Here is a 17890-nt window from a genome sequence, read left to right on the forward strand (position 1 = left end):
TTGATAAATGTGAGCTGTCAACATCACTTTCCATGTTTTTGTGATTCGCTGATTGTTTGTACCTTGAAGCACCACAAACCTTATCAGATGGCAGACAGACACTGAGGAATGTTTACAGACTGTGTAAATAAAGATAATATGAGTAAATTATGTTCCAGACACCGGCGTCTGTCACACATAATTTTAAACATTGTCACAAACAGAACGCATTTGCTTTGATTTTCAGTTTTTATGAGGCTTGAAGAAACTTTTGTCTGGGATTTGATTATTTGAGAACATTGACAGACAAAACACAAACATACAGAAACCCACAAACACCCTCCCTGAGGCACGCACACCAGGTGGATGATTTAATCTCATCACGCCCTAAAAACTGGAGATAGCTTTGCCTCGTTCCAGCTGCTTCCTCTGAGGAGTCGCTTTGCCTGTGGGTGTGAGACTGAAAGAAAGTAAGAGGGGGATGTGGGGGTCAATTCCATGGAAACTCCAAAACCCCAGAGGACCCGGAGTCCCTGCTGATGGGAAAGTGATGGATGTAGCCAATATGTTGTCTCTGATTATTTTTCCCTGCTCTGTCCAACTCTTTTATCAGGAGCGAGTGGCTCAGTAATTTTCCAAAACAGCTGGTCACTGCAGTTTTTCAAAACCGTTTCTCAAACAGGAGGAAGTGGTGCATTTATCAGGGATGTGTTTTTGATACAACAATGAAGCGTCATGGTACAGAGGACTAGAATATATTAAGTTAACGTTGATAGTGAAAGTCCTTGTGCAAAAGTCTTTGTAGAATTTGGCAGGTTTTTTCGGCCCAACTTTATTTTTTCACAACACAACAGTCAAGGTCACAACCTCTGCAATCTAACACATGAAGACACATGAAATATTTACGCTCGAACGTGAAGAGGATTTTTGAGTTCAGACTTCAAACAAAGAGGCTGGCTGCATCTCCTCAGCAGAAGATAACATTGAAAAGAATTCCCTTAACCTTTTAAAAAAAAAAAAGTACTTTTAATCAAAACAGTCAGTTTAGAAGCTGACTCTCCTTCATTTGTTTGTTTTTCAGACTTTGCTTAAAGCTCCAGTGAGGAGCTGGTGATGAACAGAATGCTTTTGTAGGTCAGAAACAGACATTGGTTTTAAATTTCAAATGAGACCGTCTGCAGCAAGATTGATTCTTTCTATGTAGTTATTTTGAAATGCCTTCCAACCCAGGGCGGCGTCAGATGAGGCAACTAACATAAGGCGTTTCCAGACCGCAGGAACTGTACACCCCCCCCCCCCCCCCCCCCCTTATTTGTATTGATTCCTCACCGCAGGAACTATGAACTATTTTAGTTCCTAGAACCTTGTTTAGAGAAACCTTTTTAGCTACTGCATAAGATTAGGCACCATGGCGGTGTGAATTCAGGCAGGAAAAAGTCCACATGGTGGATAGTTCCTCTTCAAAATGTCCCCAGAACTGTTTAGTCTGAAAACACCTATGATGCTGCTGAAACAGCCTTTTGAAAACCATGTTCCAAACCAAAGATTTATTGTGAGTTGCATGTTTGCTGTTTTCCCCCCTCACGTTAAGGACAAGCTCAGTAAAGAGAAAAATCACCTCGCTTTGTCCACCAGGGACAAAATGTACACAACCCCAAAGTTTCGCACAGGAGCTTTAATATAACTTCTTCTTTCCAGGCCAACAACAAACCGGAGCTTGAAGCCGCCATGTTCCTGGACTGGATGCGTCTGGAGCCTCAGTCCATGGTGTGGTTACCCGTCCTGCATCGCGTGGCAGCAGCCGAGACCGCCAAACACCAGGCCAAGTGTAATATCTGCAAGGAGTGTCCGATCATAGGATTCAGGTGGGTGGAGCCACACCATCGCAGCACAGCCACTTTTAACTTCATAATACAAATGTGTCTTAAAGAGTTGACTGTTTGTGTCTGAACTTTTGAGGTGAATGTTTCAAAGCGAGTTCACCTTTATGAGGAACGAGTCCTGAATGCATCATCATAAGAAATGTGCAGAATTGGAGCCATTTTTGCTGCAGAGTTTTATGTCCTTGTTCTCATTACATGGAGGGCAATAAAACACCAAATTAATTAGATTTCAATTCAGGCTCAGTGAAGGAGCTCCACAATGGATCTTTGGCTTCTGGGCCTTGTGAAATAATATATCGGGTTCAGTCTATAGCATGAATTTATTTATGTTCCTCTACATATCTTAATATGGCACCATTGTCCTTTTCCCAGTCGCAGTTCTTTTTTATTGAGATAACACAGGAGAGCTTCTTATTTGATTTGTGTCCCCTGGTGTTCGTCTTTATTTAAACAGTAGAAGAAGAAGAGAAGCAGGATTTCATGTGTCTTTTCATGTGTTGCACACACACACAGGAACAAATGAAACGTAGCCAGGGCTCACCGGCTCCCTGGGTGGTTCCACAAAAGTGATTCCCTTTATCATGCCACCCAGTGAGGCGTTTCATAAGCATGTGTTTGAAACGAGAAGCTCCAGCATCTGTTTGAAGGAGTTGTATTGATAATCTGCACATGATACATAATGAAGGAGCTCATCTTTTTTATTTCTTCTTATCTTGCCAGATATTTGGCCTCCTATAGCGTGATATTTGCATGATGTACTCAACAACGTGGGCGTTAAACAGCTTCATATATGAATGACTGATGATATGATTATGATGTCTGTAACCTCCAACCCCTTAAAAGTAGTGCTGAAGCACGGGGAGGCTGGGACCTGAACAGGAGGGTGTGTCTGCTGTGTTGTTTGTGGGCCCCTTCATGGCAGGAGCGGTGATAAATTTTAATGAAAAGTCTCAGGGCCGGAGTATAAATTTCTCATTTAGGAACTGGGCTGGAAGAATTTTAACTACTCATACCCTGGAGAAAAACAGAGCCATAAATTTTCCCCTTTTATTGACTCTCCCTTTCTTTTTCTGATTTCCTGTTTGCTCTCTTTCCTCCTCTTTTTGTCTTCCTCCTTTGCTTTCTTGACCTCTGTTCTCTCTCTCTCTCTCTCTCACTCCATCTCCCTCTCTCCTCCCAGATATCGGAGCCTGAAACATTTCAACTATGACATTTGCCAAAGCTGCTTCTTCTCCGGTCGCGTCGCCAAGGGACATAAGATGCAGTACCCCATGGTCGAGTACTGCACGCCGGTATGAATAAATATCTCTGCCTGCTCTGCAATGTGCAAATGACAATTTTAAGGTGCCAGACTGGCTGTCAGATGATTTTCTTCCTCCAGTTATGAAGTGAGAACTAATAGCACACTCTGATCTGTGCAGAGTCTGAAGTCCTCCCTCACTATATTAATATTACACAGCATGGGGAGTTGAGATGCTTTTACTATCACTACATGTTAAATCTTAGCTCCTGCAATTTTAAGAAGCTTTTTATCTGCTTTTGAAACCATCATTAAAGAGAACCTCACTAAGAACCTCACTAAGAACCTCACTACCACCCACGCACACTCCGTGATTGATCACATTTCAAAAATCACCCGTTAGTTTCCCAAAGGTGACATCTATAATTACCTCTCTTTTCTTTCCCTCCCAATCAGAGAAGAGAGATAAAAGGGGCGCCAAATTGCAGTAAAAAAAAATACAATAATACATTTATAAAAGTTGATTGTTAACAGGAAAATTAGATACTGAAACTTTGCAAGACAATATGTCATGTGTTGGTGTTGTGTTTGCAGCCCATTCTGTCAATAAGAACCAAGCCCAGGCTTCCTGCACCAGAGAGGGAATAAGATTTTCCAAGCCATAAATAATATATGACATAATAACAGAAAGTCATAGGGGGAAAAAAACAGTGAATTTTGCACTTGGGCCTCAGTGGAAACTTAAGCTGCAGAGGGCATGAAATCACTTTTCCAAATAAACAATGCTTGTCTGTCCACTTGTGTAACAGTTAGTGTAAAGTAGTGTACATATTTTGTTGTGTGAATGGAGAGTTAAACTCAGATCTCTTCAGCTCAGGCCTCAGGCTGAAATCAAGACGCTGACTCCCGGGCTGGGAGTCATAAATCTGTTTCTTCTTTCTTGTTACTGTAATGACACCCTCAGAGCCGACAATGAGAGCATTAACCTCACTCACTTGACGTGTGAATAAGGCCGAAAGGGCTGGAAATAAATGAGTGTGTGTTATTGCCCCACTCCCACGGAGTGAACAAAGCCACCTTTGTGCTCCGTCTCTCTCTTCAGACGACATCAGGGGAGGATGTCAGGGACTTTGCCAAGGTGCTGAAGAACAAGTTCAGGACCAAGCGCTACTTTGCCAAACACCCACGCATGGGCTACCTGCCGGTGCAGACCATCCTGGAGGGCGACAACATGGAAACGTGAGTCTCACAAACACAAAACACAGGTTTGCTAGAGACAGAGGAACACACACTCAAGCAAACAATCACTAATCCTTGCTCACAGACCTTTCATTTACACCCACTGATACACACTTGGTGGCCACAGTGGTGTTTGTTCATAAATTGGTTCCAGTTCGTGTTTGAAGGCTGAACATTTAGTGGATTGAACTAATCAGATGTGTTTTTGTTACTTCTTATATCTTGAGGAGGAAAGAAAGGTAGAAGTGGTGATTTAATAGTCACAAAACATTCTCTTGACATCCCACAATCCCAGTAAGATGTAAAATAAAGTGAATTCACAAAAACCCTCTCCCACACTGATAACGTCACGTTTTCCTTACAAACTGGAACATAAAGCAAAGTTTGTCATTTTTAAAGACTCTCTTGTTGGCTTTTTTGCCTCTATTGAGACAAGAAGAGATACGCTTTTCTTTTGGATATTCAATATTAAACTTAGGCTAGCAGCTGCTTAGCTTAGCACAAAGTCTGGAAGTAGGGAGAAACAAGAAGCCTGATTGTGTTCAAAAGAAACAAAATCCTCTGGTTAGCTTCTCTTGAGGTTGCTAATTATAGATTATGTACAAAAGTCATGTTTAATCTGCAAAACTGTAACTGTTTTTAAAGGTTTTTCTTACTCAGTTTGGTTTTAAGTGTAGGTAAAGTTACTTTGACAGATTCAACAGTTGCTAAAGACTCTAGTGTAAATGATGTCCAGACACACAAAAACAAACACACACAAAGAACTGGCATTTGCCAACACACATGTCTACTAAATGGTCTTTTAAAAAAGCACTTTTTTATATCTGTGTACTAACATTCTGCATGTATAAAGCTTTAAATCTATGCTAAGCTATAATCTAAGCTTTGCTGAACCATATATGTTGATGGAATTTCACATGACCTGTAATAATAATACGAGCTAAAGATACACAATGGATCTTAGAGGAGCCACTGGCTTTTACAGATGAATGATGAATGTCTCAGTATTATTTTTTCAAGGCCGGGCGTTCAGATCTGTGATTCCGATGTGGGTATCTGCATAAACGAAACACACTGACTCAAACACAAAGAGATACAGATGAACATGACACAATCCTGTAACGGCTGTGCAGATTTCTGTACTCGCCACCTGTAAGCAATGAATAAATGACAGGCTTGAAGGTTGGAGCTCATATGAGAGTGTCAGAACATGTACACACTGACATTTAATGTGACTTGTGTGTTTGTAATTATGTCATGTGACACACACCCTTCACATTGAGTGTGTGTGTTGGATAGCTGCATGTCTGTGCTAAGGTTGTGTGTTGCTGAATGATGATTCATTTAACTGTACTATTGAAACCGTTATAGTCAATAATGTTGTTTTGTGTGTGTGCCCGTTCATGTATCTGTGCACTCGTCTCATATGTCATCGCGCTGTCTTGTTCATGTCAGTGTAGTTTCCCCTCCGTGCTGCCTTCCATACTACGGCTCCCATCATGCTTTGCTGTGCGGTGTCCTCCCACTTCTTGTGTCATCATCTCACGTTTTTTTGTCTTGCAGTCCTGTCACTCTGATCAACTTCTGGCCCGTAGACCATGCGTGAGTACTTGGCTCACACACACACACACACACACACACACACACACACACACACACACACACACACACACACACACACACACACACACACACACACACACACGCAGAAACTATCTTGTTTTCTTGTTAATTTACACACAGACATCTTTCTCCCAGTCACACGTACGCACACACTCACCTTCACCCATCTCAAATTCATTGTGTAACGCCGTTTACATCTCAGTTTCTGCTGCTGCTTGACCCCCCCCCCATCACCCTGCAGATCTGTGAGTCAGGCTGAGTCAGTCCTCTGATTCTTACTGTAACCATGAAAACTGTCCAAGCCAGTAAAATGTATAAAACCTTTTCTATATAGTTTAATGTTCAGCACAGTAGATCTTTTGAGCCCACTCATGACCAATCAAAACCTGACCTGTGCAAGCCAACAATACACCAACATCATGACGTTAAAGTAGCTGATGTTCTGTTTTAGTGACATGTTGATCCAAAGTGGTTTAGAAATAATATTAGAAACACCAATTGATTTAAGAAAAACATCATTATCTGAAATGACAATCTGCTAAAATTGTATTTTTAACACCTGAATTGGATTTTCTCACTTGCTGTGTCCCTATTAGATATGTAGCCTTATAGTGTTTATGCAAATATGTTGTCCAATGCTTTTCTGGAAATAGTCATCTTACATCTGTAATGAACAGAGAAATACAGTGTTGATCACAGCAGTGACAGCTGGCTTTCTTCCACTTTGACAGTATAGCATACAGTCGGTGATCCAGATGATCCAAATGGATCAGAGCATGCTCAGTCTGAGCTGTTCTGTCATAACTATGGCAGGTAAAAGTCTCCTAGGAAATCAATCTGACGCTCATGTAAAGTAAACAGCTTTATGACGTTAAGTGATGCTTGTTTAGTGGAATTTAATCCTCAGATGTTATTCAAAGTGAATATGATTAAATTCTATACATCAGCCGGTTTGACACAGAATGACAGGGTTGATGCAGAGGATGGAAAAACATGTCGTTTTGTCTTTAAAGAAAGAAAGAAGAATCGGTTCATGTCTTCTAAACACTAATGTACATTTTGCTTTCATCATGTTGACACAGTTTTCTCTCTTTAAGCGTCTTTATTTGTTCAATTCCAGATCAGGTGTCATGTTCACCTTTCATATTCTGGTCTGTTTAAAAAAGATGATCTAGATGTGTTGGTTACATTTCTGTTATTCCAGACCCGTGAAGATACCAAGCTTCCCCTTAAACCCGAGCGACACATCATCAGTGTGTCAGTGAGAAGTGTTTGGTGCCCGTGTGTCAGGATCGGCATCTGTTTATATGTTGCACCTCAGCAGTTTACTTCACCCAGCATCTGTGTTTGCTTGTGGGAAGTTGTATCTGCCAGAGGAGCATGAGTGACATGTTGTTTATAAGTGACATAAAGCCTGTCTCACTGCAGTGGCCCACAAGACACGCTCAGTTTTCTTTTCTTTTTTTTTTACCAAGGATAGAAACAGGTTCTAATTTCATTTCTTATTTAAAAATGAGGACACTTTCCACCACATTAACTTTGTGGTTTGAACTGATCTGTTTGGCTCTTGACAGATAAAACTTGCCAGCGTGAAGGTGCCCTTTTAGAGAGAAGTTTTCAGGATTTTAAAGAGTCGAACCTCTAATTTCTCAAGGACTCCAACACTGCAGGAAAACTTGTTAGAATCCTCAGAGACTCCTGGTTAATGATGTCAAAATACTGATCTTTGCCTCAGCAGAAGAGGTGTGACGTCTCAGATCAGAAGCCTCTTTTGAAGTGCAGGTGAATGTATGCCAAGCCGGGAGTAAAGGATCCAAGCTTATTTACAGAGCATTTCACAGCACCATACATCTGTCGCTTCACTCATCGCTCTCCTGTGGATTCACGCAGCTCGTGCATGTGTGTGTGTGTGTGTGCTGGGATTAATGAGTCCCTCCTGCTTGTATTCACACTCTCTTATTCTTTCTCTCGCTCTGTGTTTCAGACCCGGATCGTCCCCTCAGCTCTCACATGACGACACACACACTCGGATCGAGCACTACGCCAACCGGTACCACACTATCAGCATTCAGCAGCAGCGTAGACTCACAGTGTTGCGAACAGGATGCAGTCCTCCTGCTCCACTTTTCTTTTTTTTTTTACATTCCCTGCCGTTATCTTGGGCCGTACGAGCACTGCGCATAATGGCTCCTCCAGAGAGCTCTGCAGACACCAGAAAACATTTTTGATTGATGTGATTTGGAATAATGAATTTGGAGAACATGTTAAAGCGCAGCACGCGTCCTGCACTGGGATGCCTGTCTTCCCCCCCCCGTGCTCACGCAGCCGGTTACTCACAGGGGATCAGTTGCCCTAATTCTTTGCTGACGCAGATATGGGGAACTTTCGGTCAACGTCCTCATGCTCACTCCATTCAATAAATCTAAAAGTTGATCATTAATCCTGTTTTTACCTCCTCACTAATCAAATTAGTGAAAGCTCCCCAAATCACCAATCTGTGAAAACATTGATGTGGAATGTGACAAAAAGTTAAACGGGGACAGATGGACTTAAAGCTATCGTTTACAACCCAGTGAGTCTACTTAACCACTGTGATCTGAGTATTTTTGTTCATGCAAACAATCAATATGTGAAATTACATTTCACGCACGTCATATACAGTACAGGTGATTTCTCTCTTTTTTAACATAAAGGACAATGTATGCCCTGTGTCTTCTATTTCACTAAACAAGAGTTAAAGGTACAGGAAGCTTTGAATTAGCTCGTTTCTTCTACATCTCTATGTAGCTATGAATCATAGACTGTAAATAATAAGGTATGGATCTAAGGTCCAATGGAAAGCTCTTTAAATTAAATTTAGCCAAAAATCTGAACTTGTAATGAACTGTTTGTGTTGTTTAACAAAGTTTGTTATAGGACAGTTTCTCTAATCTGTGCCAAAAACAAACTCATATTTATTTCACTTAAACTGGACATGAGCTTTTTAAGTTTCCAGTAATGAGGTCCATCTGTGGTCATGTGTTCAGAGGTAATAGCATAGCAGTAACAGGAACATATCTCTGTGTGGTGACCTCCAAATCTACAACTATATTAGATCCTCTAAAATGATCACACTGTTGAATCAACAGCTGTAAATATGCTTCCACAGAAAGTAACTGTTGTGACCTTTATGAAGGAAATATGTAACGCAGATCAGTCTTTTTATTCTGCTTTCATTTTAACGTAGCGGATAGTGTACCTGAAAACTGGCAACTTACTACACAATGCTGTGTGTCTAATTACAATGTGGTGAAAGTAGCAAAATAGTCTAAGAGTGAGGCGGTAAAGGTCAACATCAAATAATCTTCAGATGAGAAAAGGAGAAATAAAACAACATGGGGGTTAGCAGCACATGAGGAAACATCAGAGATGTATACTGGGGCAAAATGTAGAGTTTCCTGTACCTTTAACATCCAACAAGATAACACTTGACAGATGTTTCCAGCTGTATATGTCAGTGCATTGAAAGCAGTTTGTGCATGTTGATACATAAATGATGGAGTACGGGGATACCTTGACTTTGGAATCATTTTAACACCAGGCCATCTTCTATAAAAGTCACGTCATTCATGAAACATATTATCACTGCAGGAGTGTAAGAGCTGAATGTGCTCAAAGGATTCTCAGTGAGGTATTTATAAAGATGACAAATAGTATGAGGCTGAACTCAAATGTCAAGATATCCCTTTGCGTACAGTAGAAATGGAATCCGTACTCGTGATAAAGTGATGCATTGACTTTTTGGTGAATTAGCGCTCTGCAGTGAGAGGCCAGTATGTGAATATGCTAATACAATGCCTGTATGATCAAGTGCGCCAGCATGTGTGCCTGAAAGCCTCATCAATACTGGACTCTCTGTGGACTCTGAAACCTGTCAATATTGTTGTGGTGCCACACTGAGTCCATCAGAGCTTATTCACCAAAACATTTCAGTGATCTTTTTGAGTTTGCAGTGATCCTAACCGCTCCCAGAAATACCCACCGCTGAGGGACAAGAAGCAGTCAAATCAATCAAACAATGAGTCAGTCGATCAATCGGTCATCGGATCAGTCAGACGGGCACTGTTGGCACCCCTCAGTGGAGTCAGTGTGAGGTCTGAGCCACAGGCCGAGGCTTTGATCCCTGCCAGAGAGTGTTTGACACCACTCACTGTCGCCTCGGGCTAACACACACACACACACACACACACACACACACACACACACACACACATGAATACACACTGACGGACACACACGCTGAGTCATGCTCCCCCCTCTGGTCCTGTGCTTTTAGCTCCTGTCGCGCCTAGATGTTGCGGATCCCAGATAGCATCCAGCAGATTAAAGGAAGGTGGTAGGGCGAAGAAGTAACATAATTAAGCCTGAGTGAGCTGCGAGGTTATCTCTTGTTTCTGTAGCGTGCATCAGCTTACGAACACAAACACACCGACCTGGGCAGATGCCAGTCTGTCACAGTCCATCTGCTTAATCGCTCTCTGCCAAGCACCAAGCTTTATTTTTTTTTATTTGAGTGCTGATAAAGCCCCAAAATCTCTTTGCTTTTCGGGCAAACACTTCAACCGCCAGGAAACTGATCTAGTGGAGATAGAAACGGGGCAATTTAAATCTCTGGCTCTTCACTCACAGCTATTTTATCATGATGGATCTGTTTGAGAGCACAGCCGGGAGGTTTGTTTACAAGACCCGTCTTAATGGCTGAACACGGGTGTCTTCAAAGACAATACAAGGGATTTTTTTCCCCTTTTTAAAAGAGTCAGCTCAATCATTTTACCAAAAAATATTTCCTCCCTTTTTAGAAATAAGAGATATGGATATAGAGCCAGCAAGTTAACAGAAGTTTGTAGAGTACATAGGTTTGAGACATAAGGGAGAAACAGTTGGCTAGGCTCACAGCGATGTGTGAAAAAGACTTTTAAGGAACCACAAATGGCTTAGTGAAACAATGCTGGATTTCATGTTGCTCCCATAATACCACAACTATCACTGATCTCTGCACCGATGCATCAATTTAACATCCGTATCTGCTGTCAGACATCAGACATCGGCAAAGACTGTGACATGAACCCATGTCAGTCAACCAAACTATACCTGGTTATATCACCATGACTTCTTAGCTAACCCGGCTGTCCTGTGTTTAGCACGTGTCATCATTAAATGCTACTCTCCTCTTCCTCCCACATTACTTTTATTCTAGTGTTATCGAAGGCTTTGTGACTAATGCACCAGAAATTCAATTACTGTAAATCAGTTCTGAGGGCGATCACAAGTGAGCTGTATAAAAGTGAAAACTAAATAGCAGTATTATGTGTTAGAGGTCTGCCAACCGCCACTTTTATAAGACAGCATTCAAGGCAGTTCAAGCCAAGTAGTATAAAACCCAAAGAGGCCAGAAACTGAAGGTTCAGCTTGTAGTGCATCAGTTGTAAAGGCTGTAAAATAAAGAGTCAAGGCGATACACAGAGGGCTGCACAGTGTGTGGGTGTCAAACATTTCATCTGTTTAATAAAAGGAAGATACATGTGCCGAACACGAGGAATTCCAACAGTGTCAAGACGAAAAGAAACACTTTTATATGTTTCACAAAATCCTCAAAACTCCTACTCTTGTTTTCACACAATTAGTACAACTGCAGGCATCAGGAGTTATTCCTCCTGCTGCAGAGAAATGGAGATATTTACAAACTTTCATTTAGCAAAAAACTGCGCCAAGGATTTGGAATGTAGAAGTTAGATAATCTGATAACAGGATACATGAATCCTCAAGGGTTTCATGTCAATCTGCACATTAGCGTACACTGTAAAAACCAACATCTGAAATATATCTGAACTTTGTCTGGAGGTGCTTTCCCCCCGTAGAATCTGCTAATTGCTCTTAGCGTTTGGTTTCGGGACTGACTGCTCTGTTTCTTCCCCCTCCGCAGGTTAGCAGAAATGGAGAATCGTAATGGCTCTTATCTGAATGACAGTATCTCACCCAATGAAAGCATGTGAGAACCGCTTTTTTGTTTGTTTGTTTTGTTTTTTGCCAAACTCACTCACTGATTGGCTCGCCGTGTGTGAACTGGCTCTGTCGTCTTTCTGTCCATCAGCTGGTTGTGATACGTGACAGTGACTGTGTTTAAATGTGCTCTATGTTTTCTGGATTTTCTTCTTGTTTGCATCATCATCATGTATCTGTTATTACCTGGTAATATCAGTACATCTCCATATTGTCTTCATGTTGTCCTCTGAGATTAGATTCATTATCCGGATATGAAATTGATCAGTTTAAATATTTATGTAGCCTTAAAAAGGTTCAACATGTTCTGAATGTCCTTTGTTAAACTGTTTTATGTTTTTAAATGAATGCGTACAGATGTGATTATCTAGAACTTAACGTTATGCACTGTACAGAGAGAGGAACACAAAGCAGCTGGTCATTATCTCAATCATTTGAAAACAGATTCTATAACGGTCAGATAAAATTAAACTTTGTGTTATTCTTAGTCGCTTTTAGATAATCAGAAGCAGTTAACGCTCCTCAGCTGAGCAGACCTCTCACAGTTCAGCACTGTGGAGGCGGCTTGACTTCTGCTCACTTTACATGAATGTAGCTCAAATCCACAAAGCTCGTTGATTCAATTTACATGTATCGATTTAGCTGCAGAACTTTTCACATTTTAATGCTTGTGCTCTGCTCTTCTCCGGGTGACATTTTATTTACCAATAAGGCTCTCATCCTAAAACCACTGGATCCTATGTACTTTCCCTGATGTCTTTGAATCATTGACAATGACTTTAAAACGTGAATAAGCTCCTCTTTTAGATAAAAGAATCAAATATTTTGATAACATTTACAGTCTAAGATGTTTTGCAGCTTATCTCAGTATGTGATACAAAATCTTTATTCCCTTAACGCTGCACCAAAATGACAGACCAGGTGTGATAAATGATAATACAGATTTGAACACTCTCATAATGAAATAAAGTATTTTTTAAAGCCTCAGAGAAACGTCAATATCCCACAGACACACAGCAAACACTTTGAGGTGTTAAACTAAGGGATGTGATTTCCGTCTCGTTTGTGACTGATACACCCAAAGTAAAAATCGTGTACGGTTTGTGAACATGTATTTCAGTATGTCAAATTTTAGTCAGGCTGAACGCCAAGTTTAAAAGTTTGTCAAGTAGAATATATTCACATGGACCTTGACCCGAGAAGAGAAGTCTGTAATTAAAACTCCAAAGTTCAAGAGAGGCTCCAGTGCATCAAGTCAATATTACTTTCAAAATGCAGCTTGGTTGATGAAGCACAGACGAGGAGCAGAAAGCATCTAGAGGCTATTTTAAACCACAGCAGACCAGAAACACTCCGGCTCGCCTCATAATGACTTTGACTTTCATGTCGGTAGTCGCTTTAGAGGGTTTAAGGTCGTGTTGTTTTCAAGCAGCTCGTATCAGCAGCTCTGTTGGTGTGCATTGAACGCAGCATCAGTATGATGAATACCTGGTCTAAGTAATTCTTCCAAAACTCCGCACAGGTGATTGGTCAGAACTCGGCCAATCACCTGCTTCAGAGAGTTAATGCTTCAGAGTATTCTCTGCCCCCCCCCCCTCCCTCCACCTGTTCTAGACTCTTCTTCTGTGGTGCAGTCCTGTTCCTGTGCTGCTCTTCCATTCTCTTGCTGATTTTCTTTTTCTTCATTTTTTCTCGTATGTCTGCCCATCATCGGTGGGCGTGGCGTGGCGTGGCGTGCGTTTATATGTGCGTCTGCAGCGATGACGAGCACATGTTGATCCAGCACTACTGCCAGTCTCTGAACCAAGGCTCTCCCCTCAGCCAACCTCGCAGCCCCGCCCAGATCCTCATCTCCATGGAAACGGAGGAAAAGGGAGAGCTGGAGAGGGTCCTCAATGACCTGGAGCAGGAGAACAGGTCAGTTAATCCACCAGTCACAACTTCTCTTGTTTGTATCAAATCTTTACTCGTCACAAAAGTTCAAATCGTGAAGTTCCTCAAATTCGATGACTCCTCCTGCACTTTAGGGATTTGACTATTTCTGCTCTTAATGAGACACTTTTCTCTCCCCATGACTCACACGATCTATAAACTCGCCAGTATTTTTAGACATCACTGTGTTATTGTCGGAGCTTCTGGCATTTTGCACTATTGGCTACTAGAAAACGGCAATCAAGATCTGTGCCGAATCCCGCCCAGAGGTGCCTTTTTTTTTTTTAAAGGCACAATGTAAATATGCAGAACCAAATGGCACTCTGCTTTTCTGTTCATAGAAACTTTGAGTTATCAAAGCCCCAACTTCTACTGCATCACTTTTTAAAGTGTGCTAACACTAGTCTGTGGTCATCATGGGAAATTATTTTATATCTTATGAATATATCTTTTAACCAGTTTAAGGAACATTGCAGCGTTATTCATTAAATAAAAGACAGGTTATTGATTTAAAACAGTATATTATTCACTACACATATTTTACAGACGATTCCCCCATTTTCCATGTTTTTCTATCTCATGTCTATTTCAGAACAGACTGGAATTATGTATATTTTAGACTGAGGAACAAGGGATCCGATAATGTTTGTTATTTTTGATGAATGTCTTTATTAGGACAGGACAGTGGATCGAGTCTGGGGACGCCACTTGGAGGGCTTTAGTCCTCTGGACATGGGACACACTCTTTAACCTCTGAGCTAAACTAGTGCCCAAAAATCATTACATTATAAATATATTCAGCCTCTGTAAAACATCTCTTTGCAACGACTGCCAAGTACCAGTCCTCCTCTTGTTCTCATATTACATCAGTCATAGAATAAAAAGATATAAATCAGTGGAGACTGTAACTGTGATCTGCAAACATTAGACATTTTAAGCAAACAAAGTCCATCTGTCATGTTCCTCATTTGCTCTTTTCATCAAGGGGATTGTTTCTTTAACTTGGGGAAAAATAACAAACAGGCTGCCCCTTGCCTGAGCAATGACTGTAACTGATGGATGTTTACTGTCATGTTTTATTTTTATCTCACGCTCTGTTGCTGCAGTGACCCAGCTTCCCCTCCATAATTAATAAAACAGAAGGTCACCCTCTCTGCTAAGCAGTGGCTGTTTGATATTTCTCATCAGAGCTCGCAGCCTTTCTTTGATTCCTCTGCTTCACTCGTTGCAGGAAGCTGCAGTCCGAGTACGACCGTCTGAAGAAGGCCCACGACAGGAAGGGCCTGTCCCCGCTGCCGTCGCCCCCAGAGATGCTCCCGGTGTCGCCGCAGAGCGCACGCGATGCCGAGCTCATCGCGGAGGCCAAACTGCTGCGGCAGCACAAAGGGCGGCTGGAGGCCCGCATGCAGATACTGGAGGACCACAACAAACAGCTGGAGTCACAACTGCACAGGCTGAGACAGCTGCTGGAGCAGGTACACAACAACCAGAAAACACACCAATCACAGTCTGTGTGTTCAAGTCACAATATGTTTCAACTCTTAACTTGAAGCAGCTATCAAGCAGTGAGTCAAACATGAGTCAAGACAAAACTAACAGAAATCAAAGTAACAGAAAGACCACTCCAGCCCATAATGTCTCCAGAGGGAGCTTTTTAAAGTCTGATCATTGTCCTCAAGTGATGTCACTTGAGTCAGTGTGAGGTTTAACTGAAGGCTTCAATTGTTTTAAAGCTCAAGATCCGAGGTCATAGGTCAGCAGAGCCCTGGGTCGTTAAACATGTAATACAAACGAGCTGATGGCCTGATTCTAAAGTTATGATTTTGTTTACTGAGGTTTCACTGCTCGTTCTGCATATTCTGCTCTGCATCTTCAGATTCAAGACTCTCAGAACCGTCAGTGGTGGAGTTGCTGTTTGAGTTTGATGTAGGGTTCAAGTTTTAAAAAGAAATACAAATGTGTGGTAAAAATAGCAGATCTTTCTGAATGTTCTGCATCGGGTTTGTAGAAATTTAAAATAGTTTTTCCCCCAATCTGCATCCTGCAAAGCACGATGTTTAAAAACTGGAAACCAACAGAAAGACACCTTAAAGGGGCAGCGTAGGTCAGCCTGTGAGTTCAATGACTGTGTAAAGCTGTTCAAATCCCTTACCAGACTTTTTCAACATTTGAACAAACCTGCTTCTGTCTTCTCAACGTTAACTGTTAAATAATCCCCCTTGAGCAAGGCATCAAAGCGGTGACGCCTTGCATGCTGTAGAGTCCAGCAGATGACCTAGCTACAGTCCCGATCAACGAAACAAAAAGTTGCTGTGAAGTTCTCACTCACAGCTTCTTTCACAGTCTGACTGCCAGAGCAGCTGACACAAAAGAGCAAGCCAACTTCTCGGTCACACACACACACACACACACACACACACACACACACACACACACACTTCACTTCCCTTCTGACTCCTCTAATTAAGCTGTGCGACGCGGCTGCCAATTTGTTGTGTATCTAATTTGTGTGTGTGTGTGGGTTTGTGTGTGTCAGACGGATTCCAAGGTGAACGGCACAGCTCTGTCCTCTCCCTCCACCTCCTCTCAGCGCTCCGACTCCTCCCTCCCTCTGCTCCGCGTGGCTGCCAGCCAGACTACTGATACAATGGGTAAGAACAGACGCACATTCCCACTTGCATCCTTTCATTTGCATCCACCCTGTTAAAAGCAGTGAGGGTATAAATAGAGATGTCTAATTTCACAGAGAGTAGGGACCATAGCAGAATACTGGGAGGAAACATGTTTGAGCGTGGGCTGACTTAAATCGCCCTAATACTTGATCTCCTTCCTCTTTCAGGTGACGATGAGCTGTCCAGCCCTTCCCAAGATGCATCTGGGCTGGAGGAAGTGATGGAACAGCTCAACAATTCTTTCCCTCATAGTCAGGGTATGAAGCACAAACACCAACACCAGATAGTAACTCACAAAGAGTCCCCTCTTTTCTTCAGTTGATGTGTGATATGACGCACAACAATAACTCTCTGGAGGTAGAGCTGATCTGATAGCAGATATAAGACAATAATTGCTGTTTTGTTATCCCCCCCTGAAAGGATTCTCTCTTGTTTTTGTGTGAATCCTTTTAAGTGAAGCTTTTCTGCAGGCGTTCAACAAAGAGGAAATACAAAAAGTTGATGTCTTTGACCTCATTAAAATAGTAACTCAGCTAATTAGCAGAGAGATAAGGATTATGAACATTATTGGAAAGTGCAGCCTCAAGTCGTAAAAGCAGGTGTTAGTTTCTGAGTGTATTATACGATAACAGTGGACGCTTCGCTGTTCAAAGGACGTCACTTTTTAGCATCTTTTGTCCCTCATCAGTTCATAATCCTTCATTTAAAGAAAACAGTGCAATACTGTTAGAGACCCCCAGAAGGAGACCTCCAGAAAACGTATTGTATGCCGCTGGGACTTATATTCCAGATTTTAGGTGAACAGTCTGAGCTGTACAGCCTCTGCTCTTTTTGAGTTTTAGCTGCATCATTATATGAGACAATGAGACAAGGCGGAAGATGTCTCTAAATGAGCACAAAGCACATAAACTAACTGTGATGGAAGCAGAGCGGGGCAGATAGAAACGGAGGGCAGCGTGACGCCGCACAAAGTGAGTCAGGGCTGCGTGACTCCCGTCTGTCAGCTGCTCAGGTGATGACTGTCCGTGAAGTCAACTGAAGTGCTTCTCAAAGCAGACCGTGATGACTTTACAAACATCCACTGGGATGGATGCCTCGGCTGACAGCGCTGTCAGAATCTCAGCAGGAGGGACGCTCGGGGATTTCATAACTGAAGATGAGCAGAGAGCACTCTCCTACATTCTCTGAGCGAGCCGAAATGAACCAAGAAGTTTGAATCTGCATTCAACAGGGAGACATGGACATGGGAATAAGTGTGTTGCTGTCTTAGTAAACACTTCCTA

General features: G+C 42.0%; 1 protein-coding gene across 2 annotated transcripts in view; it reads left to right on the forward strand.

Moving 5' to 3' along the window:
* The window catches only part of dmd (dystrophin), a 238097-nt gene that overhangs the window by 216293 nt on the left and 3914 nt on the right, over positions 1 to 17890 (forward strand). For both annotated transcript variants that reach the window (XM_065952214.1, XM_065952213.1), the window contains 10 exons: positions 1678 to 1844; positions 3043 to 3154; positions 4205 to 4341; positions 5905 to 5943; positions 7949 to 8014; positions 11927 to 11992; positions 13762 to 13920; positions 15167 to 15410; positions 16472 to 16586; positions 16775 to 16864. In XM_065952214.1, the coding sequence (XP_065808286.1) occupies positions 1678 to 1844; positions 3043 to 3154; positions 4205 to 4341; positions 5905 to 5943; positions 7949 to 8014; positions 11927 to 11992; positions 13762 to 13920; positions 15167 to 15410; positions 16472 to 16586; positions 16775 to 16864 (1195 nt within the window). The remainder of the gene's footprint in view (positions 1 to 1677; positions 1845 to 3042; positions 3155 to 4204; positions 4342 to 5904; positions 5944 to 7948; positions 8015 to 11926; positions 11993 to 13761; positions 13921 to 15166; positions 15411 to 16471; positions 16587 to 16774; positions 16865 to 17890) is intronic.

Source organism: Labrus bergylta, chromosome 24, assembly GCF_963930695.1.
Source record: "Labrus bergylta chromosome 24, fLabBer1.1, whole genome shotgun sequence".
NCBI lineage: Eukaryota > Metazoa > Chordata > Actinopteri > Labriformes > Labridae > Labrus > Labrus bergylta.